Source organism: Vulpes vulpes, chromosome 3 (genome assembly GCF_048418805.1).
Source record: "Vulpes vulpes isolate BD-2025 chromosome 3, VulVul3, whole genome shotgun sequence".
Classification (NCBI taxonomy): domain Eukaryota; kingdom Metazoa; phylum Chordata; class Mammalia; order Carnivora; family Canidae; genus Vulpes; species Vulpes vulpes.
In genome coordinates this window covers 130,742,547-130,756,419 of record NC_132782.1, presented here as the reverse complement: position 1 = coordinate 130,756,419, position 13,873 = coordinate 130,742,547, and the positions used below count along the sequence as shown (strand labels likewise).

Below are 13,873 nucleotides of genomic sequence, written 5' to 3'. Positions count from 1 at the left end.
ACATTCTGTAGCTTTTATACTTTTCTCTATAAATTGTAAAAATTATTTAGATAACAATTTACAGGTAAAGATTTTACCTGAGTGAGTGAATTTAGTTTCTGTAAATATATTTTCTTCAATGTGAATTATGATCTTAATTATTTGATTTTTGGTAATCTGGTTTGTTGATTGTTTACCCTATTTTTTGTTTTTTTGTTTTTTGCCTTAAGAAAGGTTTCTTTTTTAACAAAAAATGTGTTTTTAAGCGTAGCTACTTATCAGTAAAGAATTAACAGAGGAAGTGAAGGGAGAGGAATATATAAGCAGTCGAGTTTTGCTTCTTTTTACCAGTTCTGCTATAAGATTAATTAGGGGATGAAATAAAAATTTCCAGATAAAATACAGTTTTGTAATTACTCTGTCTTAGTGGTTTAAAAAATGGGTTTTGGAGCTAAGTTGCCTTGGGTTTCCGTTCTGACTTCACAGTGCTTATTAGTTAACAATGGCTAGGTTATTTAAGCTCTCTGAATTTCAACTTTTCATCTCTAAAATACAGATTATAATACTCTGGAGAAGGGTCAGTGGGAATAATAGATGAAATGAGATACATGTAATGCTCAGCACATACTCAGTTACTGAGAGTTTAATAAGTATTTATATTTGATATTTCTTCCTTGTATTTTTAGTGTTAAAAACAGGTCCAAAGTTGCTGTTATCTTTATTCTGTGATATATGGATTGAATATAAAGAATATTTTAAAAATTCAGTGTTATTTTTGCCTAGTACTCTGTATTTAATCCATTTTGTTACCAAATATGGCTGTGGAAACACAATTATATCTTTATCCATAACTTTGTATAGTACTCTCCAAAACTTAACATTTAACGCCATGTCAATTCATTTCCTCATGTAAAAATAGTCTCTAAGATCATTAACATGAAAAAATCATAAAAGTTGTAGGCATAAAATAATTTCATTAAATAAAATCAATGTTGCTATTTAACTCCTGTTTTTTATTAAATTATATAATCCATCTAGTAGTTTATTTTTATATATTAATAACCAGATATTAATATCAGTAAGAATAAATTATGTTATTGGATTTTATTCCCTTAATAGCTCTAATACTGGGGCAAATACCAAAATGAGGAAGAAATATAGAAGCAACATTCCTATGACTCAAGCTATATTAAACTTAACATACTGGATATTTATAGCAACAAAATTGGAAGTTTCAAATCTAGTTTCTTCTTGATTATGTGATTACCACTTTCCCTTGTTGACTTTTGGCTATGTCCCTCTACGTACCTCTGTTTGTTCTTTGCCTTAAAAGTAATGAATTCTTTAAAAATAACCAAAGGGCAGCCTGGTGGCTCAGCGATTTAGTGCTGCCTTCAGCCCAGGGCATGATCCTGGAGACTTGGGATCGAGTCCCATATTGGGCTCTCTGCATGGAGCCTGCTTCTCCCTCTGCCTGTGTCTCTGCACCCCCCCCGCCCCCCCGTGTCTCTCATGAATAAAGTCTTTAAAAAATTGGTATATTCTTACAATCGACAAATTCTTTTTTTTTTTTTTAAGATTTTATTTATTTATTCATGAGAGAGGCAGAGACATAGGCAGGGGGAGAAGCAGGCTCCATGCAGGAAGCCTGAAGTAGGATTCCATCCCGGGACTCCAAGATCACGCCCCGAGCCACAGGCAGATGCTCAACCGCTGAGCCATCCAGGCATCCCACAATCGACAAATTCTTGAAAAATGCAGTCAATCCAACCATTAACAAAGGAAGTACAAATAAAACTAATGAAGTCACAAAAATTATTAATTTTCTATCTGCAAGAGATTTCTGGGATCCCTGGGTGGCGCAGCGGTTTAGCGCCTGCCTTTGGCCCAGGGCGCGATCCTGGAGACCCGGGATCGAGTCCCACGTCGGGCTCCCGGTGCATGGAGCCTGCTTCTCCCTCTGCCTATGTCTCTGCCTCCCTCTCTCTCTTTGTGTGACTATCATAAATAAATAAAAAAATTAAAAAAAAAGATTTCTAAGAATCAATTTAAAGTTGTATCACTTATGAAAGTATGATTAATGAGAAGTAGAAGATTGATGGGAAAATTCTGAACAAGAAACTAATAAATTAAAGCAGTTATGTTACATGTTGTTAAATAGAATATTGAGAAAGTAGCTTATTAGATTTAGAGTTTTGTTTACTTATTTTCTTTTGTTTTGTTTTGTTTTTATGTTCCACTCTGGATTTTTTTTCTTTTCCCAAAGAAAGTTGTAAGTGGAAAAAAATTTAAAAAGAACCTAGCTGCTTTTGTTGAAGGTAGGTAGGTTAGAGCCCACACCTGGTTACCCCCATACTATACTTCTGAGGAAATTCTTTGGTTCAACAAAGCAATGTCTTTATTTTCATTTCTATTCATTCATGTCCATATGTATACATGTATATTTATAATGGTATGAGGTGAATGATGCTTATCCATATGAGATATAGACTCTCAAACCCCTTGTTCAAATAATAAATTCAACAGAGTAGTAAATGGTTTTTACTATTTTTTAAATTGGTTTATTAATTTTACTTAAATTTTATTTTGAAAAATTCCAAACCTACAAAAAAATAGAAAGTATAGAGAACATTTGTGTACCCTTTACTAGATTTGCTGTTAAACTGTGGCTACATTCATTTCATATCTCCCTATACACATGTATGCACATACCCACTTTGCAGGCTTCTACCCAGTCTCATATAAACACATTTCCTTTTTGCCAGACCACCTGAGAGAGGGTTGCAGATGTCATAACCCTTTACACCTTCAATATTTTTTTAAAGGGACTTTTATTTTTTGTTTTTAAAGATTAATTATTTATTTATTTGAGACAGAGAGAGAGAGAGAAAGAGAGAGAGAGAGAGAGAGAGAGAGAGAGGCAGAGACACAGGCAGAGGCAGAAGCAGGCTCCATGCAGGGAGCCTGACGTGGGACTCGATCCCAGGACTCCAGGATCAGGCCCTGGGCTGAAGGCGGCGCAGCACCACTGAACCACCGGGGCTGCCCCTATACCTTCAATATTTAAACTTGCATCTCCTGGGGACAGAAACTTTCTCCTATGTGACTATACCACTCTACATACCTGAGAAAGTAAAAATTAATTCAGTGACATCATTCAACACACAGTCCATACTGAAATTTTTCCAATTATTTAAAGTCGTTCTGTAGCCTTGTTACTCAAAGCATTATCTGTGGACTAGCAACATCAACATCACTTAGGAACTTGTTTGACTTGTGGAATTTCGGTTGTAACCCAGGGCTACCAGAATTGGGACTAAGGCAAAGGAAGTGAATTACTTCTGATGCAAAATTTAGGGAGATACTTACTCTCAGGGTCATATAAGTGTAATGTTGGCACTTGGCATGACCCTGAGAGTGAGTGTCTCCTTATATTTTGAGCCCATGTCTCCTGTCTTATATCATCCTATTCCTTGTCCTTCTAACTGATTCACAATCTATATTTCAGTAGGGTGCCCAGCTGACTTGTATGCTCATTAAAACCTTTAAAAACACTACTTTAGATTTTTCTTGTTCTTTTTCCAGCCTAGGATTCAGTTATACTTACATGTTGATTTTGGCACTTTAGGTTTCCCTAAGCTCACTCTCTATTCTCCTATTCTTCTTGAATCTTCTGAAAAGTCTGGGTCAACTAGAACATCCCATGAGTTATACTGTGTTCTTCTGCTTCCCATCAGGAAGCACATGTCAAACCACCCCATTACTGGCATTGCCAGTATTGGCACTTTATTTAAGCTGATTGCTTCCAGATCTCACCATGTGAAGGGCACATTTTTTTCCTTTATAATTAATAAAATGTGCAGTGATTCTTTCAGGCCATGTGAATGCCCCACTCCTCAACAACCTATAACCAGTAATTTTAATAACTAGTGATAAATATTGCCTGAATTAGTCTTTATATTATTAATTATCAGGTGTGGTATTCTGACAGTCCCCAGATTTTATTTCTTCTCTGTGTGCGGGGATGATACAAGTGCCAGTGCTCATTCTCACGCTTCACAAAGGAAACTCAAAACAACAAAAATCTCAGAAAAAAGAAAGAAAACTCTTAAGTATTTATACCTTTCATAAAACAAACATTAATTTAAAAATTATTATACTAGGGCAATAATTTATTAGCAAGGATAGTAATTCAAAATTACCAACTCTTTAGCTGTTAATGGTTATACTCACAGGCTAGAGGGACTGTCTTCAAAAATTGTCTTTCAAGATTGTCTATTTAGAAATGAGTTGCAAGAATAATTTTATGATATAGAATAAATAGTATCTGCAAGAGGGAGCATTTTTCTCTTTTTCTCATCTTGAGATTTCTTTTACACCTTCAAGATGTAAAAGAATGCTTGCTTTAAGGGGGGAAAAAACACTCCCGAAAAGCTCAAAATTATAGTAAGAAAGGAGCAAGACAGGCATCTTATTGACAGGTGGGATATGGATCACATGTGCAAATTTTGGCCCTTGAACTAATTTTTGTGGAAAAAAAAGCTACTGAATTTGGGTTGCTCTTTGCTCATTTGCTCTTTAATATTAAGGTTACAGTGTAAAGCATTTGCAGCTATGAACCAAGTTACAGTGCTGCCTTTCTGAAAATGTTTTCATTGATTCAAAACAAATGCAGCCTCCTAAGTTTTTTTTCCAGCTTACAGAAACATTTTCATTTTCTTAGTGACTTCATCATACTTAGAATATTTACTCCATAGAATTATTAGCATAGTACACCAGTGCTTTTTTCCTTGATCAAGGGAACTTAAGGAATAGGCTTATATATTGCTTACCATTTTAGGTAAATGTTTTAGGGCATTTGGTCTACAGGTTCTTGACAGTTGGCCCTAGTATGTCTTTCCAATCTAATCTCCCAAATACCCATCTCCTATAAACTGATATTCTTCATACCCTAAATTGCCAACTTCACACCATTCCTTTTCACATTGTCTTGTCTCTGGACTTACTCCCTCTCCCCAGAATGCCCTTCTTCACTTGTTCATGTTCTGTTTATTCTTCAGGACTTCAATCTCTGATCTCCTAATTTGCAATGAAAAATTTGTTTTCTAAATAAATCTTTTCTATAATACCATTTTGTACCCTAAGTTGGGCTGAGTATTCACTGTTTGAAGCATTTAGGTAACATAAACCTGTAAAATATTGAATATATAATAAGCACTCATTACTATGAATTGATTTTTCTTTTTTTACTTTTTTCCTGCTTAGGTCAGACAACTAGATTCAGCACTGGAAATTTGTAAGGAAGAACTTGCCTTGCATTTGAATCAATTAGAAGGAAATAAGGAAAAGTTTGAAAAGCAGCTAAAGAAGAAATCTGAAGAGGTAAATTAGCACTTTTGTAAATAGCATATTTTTCACATGATTTCTTTTTGAGATTTTTTTTTTTAAATATTCTTTAAAAGTACATCTTAATGTAGCTAATAAAAAAACAAAAAACCTTTCCATTAAGGGGCATGTGGGTGACTCAGTCAGTTAATGTCTGCCTTTGGCTCAGGTCATGATCCCCGGCCGGGTCCTGGGATGGAACCCCATAGTGGCTCCCTGCTCAGAGGAGAGTCTGCTTCTCCCTCTGCCCCTCCCTCCCACTTGTAATCTGTCTGTCAGATAAATATATAAAATCTGTACATTAAAATATAAATTCTAATTTTATATTCTTTGTTTTTTTTTTAAGGTTTTATTTATTTATTCATGAAAGAAACAGAGAGAGGCAGACACAGGCAGAGGGAGCAGCAGGCTCCATGCACAGAGCCCGATGTGGGACTCAATCCCAGGACTGTGGGATCATGCCCTGAGCCAAAGGCAGACGCTCAACCACTGAGCCACCTAGGTGCCCCATATTCTTTGTTTATAACAAACATTAATTCAGTGCAACACAAAATATGACACCTTAAATTCTGATTCTTTTATCTATTTCTAGGGAATCAGAAGATGAAATTATTTAGAGAGTAATTCTAATATAAAATGATTAACACTTAGAATATTGTTTTAGATTTAGAAGTATAAAATGCCTCAAGTTTTTTCATTTTGTTTTTGCTCCTTCTGGTTGTCTAAAGGATTGAGAATTAGATTTAGAAATTCAACTTTCTCTATTGAGATGAATTATTGAGATACTGGATAATTAGAAGAAAGGACCAAGTCAGAGTTCTCTTCTACTATTTTCTAGCAGTTTAAAAATTCTTTCTTCTGGAATACTTATGGGAAAGATTTTTTTTGGTTTAAAAGAAAAGCTTTTATTTTCCTTCATGTTAAAAATTGTTATGTAAGCAAAAATAAGAAATTTTTTAAAGATTTACCTACAATCCACTTTCTAATACTTAAGTTTTCAGTAGTCTATGTGCCTGCCTGTTTTTCATAATTATGTTAGTGAAATGTAATTCTGGGGGGTTTTCCCCCTTAATTTCATTTTGTAAATATTGTATTTGCTCCTGTCTTTTAAATTATGATTTTAAGTGGTTGCATCATTTTAAATCAGATTGATATATCATCATTTATTAAACTTTTCCTCTTTTGGGAGCAGGTAAAGAATATTAAAAAATAAATATTAAATTATGCTGCATTATTAATTTAATTTTAACATAATTTCTTTTGGCAGATTTATTGGATTTGGATTATTAGGACAAAGGGAATTTTTTTCCTTCTTAGTAGATACTTCCAGATAATTTTAAAGGTATCTTTTAAAGCAATTTTGAGGACCAGCATATTCAAGCCTTAAATATGTGGAGTGAATGAATACAGTTTCTTAGTTGATATTGTCATTCCTTTATGTGTTTTGTTTTTGTTTTTAAGGTTTTATTTATTCATAAGCGATACAGAGAGAGAGGCGGAGACATAGGCAGAGGGAGAAGCAGGTTCCCTGCAGGGAGCCCAATGTGGGACTTGATCCCTGGGGTCATGACCTGAACCAAAGGCAGACATTCAACCATTGAGCTAGCCAGGTGCCCCTCCTTTGTGTGTTTTTTGGATCGTGAATATTTGCATGATTTACTGAGATACCATTTTATAAACAGCAGCAATAGTTACAACAATAATATAATAAATAGCACCTAACATTTATGCAGTGCTTATATGCCTATAGTTTATTTTCAGTAAGGAGAAAGTTTCATTATATGTAGCGTGGAGAAATCCATGGCTTCCTGGGTTCTCTCCCTTCTCTGAGAGGAGTCACATAAAACATGCTTCTTTCTCTAGCAGTGAAATGTGGCAACGTGTGTGCAGTGTTTCTACCCAAAGAAGTTTGTTTATGACTCAAAGTTCAGGATTTTTACTGGGGGCTAGTCACCTAGGACAAGTATCAAAATTAGAAACTCCCAGAAGGAAAGTGTGATTCAGTGCCATAAGCCAAAACAATCTCATCACTTAGGGAATGTTTCAGAAGCCACATTCCCAGACACCATCCAAGAGTCAGTCGTATAAACAGACCCTTCTAACGTATCCTCCCATCAGAAAAATGAACCTGCCCTTCCATGTAACAAACTATAGCCATAAATACAATTATCCCACATGACATGTGAAGGTAAGAAGGAAGACTGCTTTGACATTTTACGGCTTTTTATTTGAAATGTCATTTTAATGAGAAATTTATATATTTGTTAGGTATACTGCTTACAGAAAGAACTAAAGATAAAAAATCACAGTCTTCAAGAGACTGCTGAGCAGAATGTTATTCTACAGCATACTCTTCAGCAACAGCAGCAAATGTTACAACAAGAAACAATTAGAAATGGAGAGCTAGAAGACATTCAAACTAAACTTGAAAAACAGGTATATATTATTGGTCAAAATAGTTTCACTTGTATGAAATAGAAATTTTAAAAATCAGTAATAAATATTTTGTTATTAATTGCTGTTTACCTGAAAAGATTTCCTAGTCTAAGAAATATTCTATTTTAACATTGAAAAATAGGTGAAATTCTATTTTTGTGTATTCTAACCTACATCTCTAATGCTATGGGCACATTTTTATCATCTATGGAACTTAGTTATAATTTAGACTTCTTCATTCAATCATGTTTTTGGATCAGGATGTGTGATAACCCCAAAGAAATGCTAAAGCAGTGTACTACAAGAAAAATTCCAAAGGAAACTATTTCTTTTTTTTAATATTTAATTTATTTATTCATGAGAGACACAGAAAGAGAGAGAGAGGCAGAGACACAGGCAGAAGGAGAACCAGGCTCCATGCAGGGAGCCGGACATGGGACTCGATCCCAGGTCTCCAGGATCAGACCCTAGGCCGAAGGCAGGTGCTAAACCGCTGAGCCACCAGGGCTGCCGAGGAAACTATTTCTAAAACTAAATTATAACTACAATGAAAGAATCTTAGGAATTTTATACTAGAGTTGAATCTTTTCTCTTTCATTCATTACCAGTTCATCTGAATTCTTTGGACAGCTATTTCATATTTTTTGTTTTGTTTTTTCTTTTTCAAACTTTATAAAAATGTATAAAATTAAAAAACATCCCCTATAATCTCACAACACCTTACCTTTTTGTAATTTGGATGGCTTTTTATTTATATATTCTAAATTCATCTTCAGCCTCTCCAGTGGAACTAAAGAATCTCTCAATACATTCAGAAATATGAAGCAGGTGTTCCCTGTTTTCTTTTTTTAAGAGACAGCTGTTCTGTGGCATTCCATCCCTTTGTTAAAGTCTAGACCTATTGTTTGCTATGCCTACTGTTCAGCTTCATCCAAAAGCATTTCTTCATCTCTTCTGCACTTGATTCCCACTTCCTAAGTCCCTTGTTGTTGACTCTGGTTTTCAGAATTGATTAAAATTCTTGTTCCTTCTGAAGTTGTTTTCATTTCAGTAATGATATTATGGTTTTCGTCTCTTTTTTCCCCCCATAAATCTACCTATTCATTTGTATACTCATTTGATAATTTTTTTTCTTTGTGATCTTTAAGAGATTTTTGTATGTTCTTTAATTTCTTCGAGGGTCTAAAGAAGTTTTTGTTTATTTTTTAAATTTTATTTATTCACAAGAGACACAAGAGAGAGAAAGAGGCAGAGACACAGGCAGAAGGAGAAGCAGGCTCCATGCGGGAGCCTAATGTGGGACTTGATCCCGGGTCTCCAGTATCAGGTCCTGGGCTGAAGGCAGCGCTAAACCGCCGAGCCACCTGGGCTGCCCAAGAAGTTTCTATCTCAAAATTTCTCTAGTATTTGGAGTAAATATTCCAGTGTATACAGAATTCTCTTTCTGCCTTTCATTTATTTCCCAGTATGCATAGATTCCATGTTAGATCCTTTCAGATTATTACTCATTTTTAGATTCTTTCTGCTTTATGAGTGTGCTATTTTAAAACGCAGATGGTTCTCTTTAGTGTTTACCTGGGTTCTATTTTAATTTTATTCTTAGAACTTGATTAGAAGTGTGGATATTAATAATTTATAATCTGTATTCAGTTCTTTAGTGAGAGGTTTTAGAAGAGCAGAGAGGATATTAAAGCCATTAGCCAGAATTAACTTGAAGAGCACAGTCATGTAGATGTTCATTGAAAACATGGAGTGTCTGAGTTAACTAGGGAGAAAATACAGAATAAGAGGTGAGAAGATTAACTTGGACAGATCTCTATGAGATATGGTATATAGAAGCCAAAGTAAGTATTTCATGAAATAAGGAATGATAATTGGTGCCATGGGCTGCTGAAATCAGGATCAAGTAAAATGAGGGCTGAGAAATGTCCACTGGAATTAGCAACATGGAGGTCATTAGTGACATTGCTCAGTTTTGTAGAATGGCTAAATTGCTTTGGTTTGGGGAGTGAATGAGAAGTGAGAAGATGATACAACAAGAATAGGAAACTGGGAAATTGGGCTTTGAAGAGGAGGAAAGAAAGGGTGGTGGTAGTTGGAGAGAGGTAGAGGTATGGAGGATAGTTTTTCATAATGGGAATGTCTTGAATATTTTAAATGCTAATATAAAGAAGCCAAGAAGAGAGAGCAGTGATAGGAGCAATTTGACTTATATGGTAGGAAAAAAATACGTCTTTCACTGTAGGAGAACAGACGAAATAATAGGAGCAAATACAAGTGGTAATGTTTGAGAGCAGTTAGGAATTTAGAAGTCTTCATGAATAAATGAATTTGTGAAGAAGGAAAGCAACATAGTTTGACAAGAGAAGAAAACATTTCAAATGGATTTGGATAATGAAAAGGGGAACATTAATCATTATTTTGTTCAATTCTTGTAAATCTTATCTTAGTGTTATGATGTGGCTACTTCTAAATATGTATATGAATGAAATATCTTTTTTTTTATTTTTTTATTTTTTGAATGAAATATCTTATACAAAGTTAAGTTTTGCCTTTTTATTTCCAAAACATTTACTTCCTACTCTGTACTTTGAGTTTTATAATACTGGAAACTGGAATCTGGAAACTGAATGATAGGCTAAAATTTATATAAATATTTTTATTCCAAAGAATGTTATACTGTGACTAAACTTAAAATACTTAATGAAAATTGTTTTATAAGGTATCAAAACTGGAACAAGAGCTTCAAAAACAAAGGGAAAGTTCAGCTGAAAAGTTGAGAAAAATGGAGGAGAAATGTGAAGCAGCCACACGTGAAGCTGATTTGAAAAGGCAAAAAGTTATTGAGCTTACTGGTTCTGCCAGGTAAAATGAATATGTTAGTTTTTCTTTTTCTTCCTATTTCAACATCAGTAGTAACCTGAATTTCAATATCATATAATGTTAAGTAAAGCATTTGTTTAAAGATTTAATTTTTTCACAGCCTGTGTTTTTACAGCATTTTGTTTATACCTTTATATCCTCCTTTATGCTTTTTTTGTATTATAGTTAACATCCTTTATCCTCCTATTGTATTAAAAGTTCCTTAAGGCCAAAATAATTTCTAGTTTACTTTAGGATCCTCCCACAACAATTAGCATAGTTCCCTACACTTCATAGGCACCCAGCAACTATTATATTAAATTGTGAATACTATTAAAAGTTGTAGGCAAAGATGTACTCATTGAAAACTTTCATGGTGTCTAATTGTTTATGGAGGAGATTAGCTTAACAGAATACAACAGTGATTTTGAACCTTGGCTGAACATTAAAATTACCTGAGGAGCTTTAAAAAGTACTGATGCCTAGGTCTCACCTCCAAGGATTCTGACTTAATTTGGTTGAGCCCAAACCAGGAATCATTAGTTAATTGGTTAAGAAAGGACCCATAAGGTGAAAGCATTCCCCAGCTTCCCCAGACCTCTTGCTTTGTCAGCAAGAGCTAACATAATTAATACACTCAAAGGGGGGGCCACGTGTGTGGCTCAGTTGGCTGAGCATCTTCCTTTGGCTCAGGTCATGATCCCACCATCTTGGGATTGAGCCCTGCATCGGGCTTTCTGCTCTGTGGGGATCCTGCTTTTCCCTCTCCTCCCTGCTTGTGCTCTGTCGCTATCTCTGTCCCTCTTTCTCAAATAAATACATAAAACCTCTAAAGGAAATTATACACTCATAATTAACTACAATGCTACCAACAGGAGTCAAGAATTAACTTAGGCATTGAACTAAAACCCCATGTCCTCAGGTTCCCTCTCTCCCACTGACAAGAGTAAAGATCAGGGCTTTGTGCATTGAGTAGCAACTTGCTTTTCTAGATTCAACTTTCAACTGGGTCAAGAGGATTGCCCTGTGTTTAAGATCACGCACAGTTCTTCACACCTCCTTCCTTCCATTGACTGATGTCTACCCACACAACAGCCTCACCACCAGTGTCTAATTGAATAGTTACATAATAATGTTATCCTTGCTTATATGCCAGACACCACAAGAAGCTGTGTACTTCCAGGTCAACAGTCATCTCTCATACTAATTCCCCAAAACCTCACCACATATACTGTTTCCTTCTCTCAGCTTATCCCAACTTCTGAGAGACTTCCACTTGTCCTCTGGAATTCACAGTCTATCCTGAGAGACATTATCTATATTCTTTACTTCTTTTTTCTTGCTTTAACAGAAACCTTACTCTTCCCTGAGAACCTTGCTTCTTGTCCTGTAGCCCTCTAAAGTAAAAAATTTTTCCCACAGTTCTTTTTTTTAAAGATTTTATTTGTTCATTCATTCATTCATTCATTCATTCTCTCTCATACAGAGAGAGGCAGAAACATAAGCAGAGGGAGAAGCAGGTTCCTTGCAAGGAGCCCTGTGCGGCACTCGATCCCAGACCCCAGGATCATGCCCTGAGGCAAAGGCAGACGCTCAACCACTGAGCCACCCAGGCGTCCCTTTCCCACGGGTCTTGTACCACAGGGTTGAGATATGGAGTAGTACACCATACTCTGAACTTCTGGTCTTCAGACCATATCATCCTTCACTGTTGTGACACCTACAGGCCACGTGATGTATTGTTATTCCCTGCAACACCACTCCTGTCATTATTATTGAAGATTTCAATATCTGTTAGCTGATTGTTCTGAGATGTTAGCTTCTTATTTTAAAAATTCCTCTCCTCTTGGGTTCTATCATATCTCATGATTTGCTCTAGACCTTGTCATTTCAAAACATCTTCAGTTTTTCTGTAATCTGAATATTAGGCATCTATATCTCTGTTATCACCTGATACCCTTTAATTCCCCAAATTCAGCAATTCTTTGATCTCACCAAGACCTCTAATTCATCAGTTCCACCATTGTCTTATTCCTTGATGTCCTCATCTCATTTCTTTACTGAGCTTAAATTCTAGTCAAATATTAAAATCAATTATTTACATCTAGTTGCAACTCTGTTACCTCTCTCTCACTTTTTCTATACAGTACTAAAAATCCAACTCAACACTACTCCATGCTAGTATCTCTAGAGAAGCTGGAGGAAAATATGAGCATGCTGACCAGTCTTGCTTTAAATTTGTAATTTCAGGGGTGCCTGGGTGGCTCAGCCAGTTAGTTAGACATCTGCCTTCAGCTCTGGTCATGATCCCAGGACCTGGGGCAGGGAGGCTCCTTCTCCCTTTCACCCCTGATCACTCTCTTGTTATCTGTCTCTCAAAGTCTTTTTAAAAATATAAAAATTCATAATTTCAACCTTAAGGGACTCCCTTTAAGGGACCTGCTGCCTGGCAATCACAACCTTACTGACTTGTAGAAGACTCTTATACTTAGCCCTTTTCTTTCAAAACTCCCAACAGCTCCTTCCCAATCTTTGCTCTCACTGATGAACTTGCTTTCTGTTTTTTTTTTTTTGAAATATTTAATTTATTTATTCATGAGAGACACAGAGAGAGAGGCAGAGACACAAGCAGAGGGAGAAGCAGGCTCCATGCAGGGAGCCCAATGCAGGACTTGATCCTGGGACTCCGGGATCATGCCCTGAGCTGAAGGCAGGTGCTCAACCACTGAGCCACCCAGGCATCCCTTGCTTTCTGTTTCAATGAGAAAATTGAAGCAATTGCTTATTCCTCTTCTTACCTTTACCCTTTGACTTCTAGACGAAACCTCTTCTTGATTATAGCTAATAGGCACATATAATAGGAAAAGTGTCCCAAATGCTAATAAGAAGCCTATCAGCAAAACAGTTAAGCCTCGTAAGAAAGGAATACTCTAGTTCCATGATATCTTCTCCTCAGGAAGCAGGGTTTTCTCTGATCTTCAGTTTCTCTGGTCCCATTATTGCTTCTTTCACTTCTGGAACTACAATTTATAAAACTCTTTTTTCCTCTCTCAAAAGGTATTACAGTTAAAATATCTCCTTGGATCTGTTTTAGAATTAAAATATCTTCGTAATAGAAAGAAAGGAGACTAATTTATTGAATGCCTTTTTGTGTGCCAGGTAGACACATTAACTCATTCTTCAAAACAGCCCTACAATATGGGTTTGTTTG

General features: G+C 35.7%; 1 protein-coding gene across 19 annotated transcripts in view; it reads left to right on the top strand.

Moving 5' to 3' along the window:
* Window positions 1–13,873, top strand: part of CCDC18 (coiled-coil domain containing 18) — a 101,550-nt gene that overhangs the window by 42,746 nt on the left and 44,931 nt on the right. For all 19 annotated transcript variants that reach the window (XM_072754606.1, XM_072754595.1, XM_025996515.2 and 16 more), the window contains 3 exons: window positions 5,245–5,361; window positions 7,633–7,800; window positions 10,523–10,665. In XM_072754606.1, coding sequence (XP_072610707.1) covers window positions 5,245–5,361; window positions 7,633–7,800; window positions 10,523–10,665 — 428 coding nt within the window. The remainder of the gene's footprint in view (window positions 1–5,244; window positions 5,362–7,632; window positions 7,801–10,522; window positions 10,666–13,873) is intronic.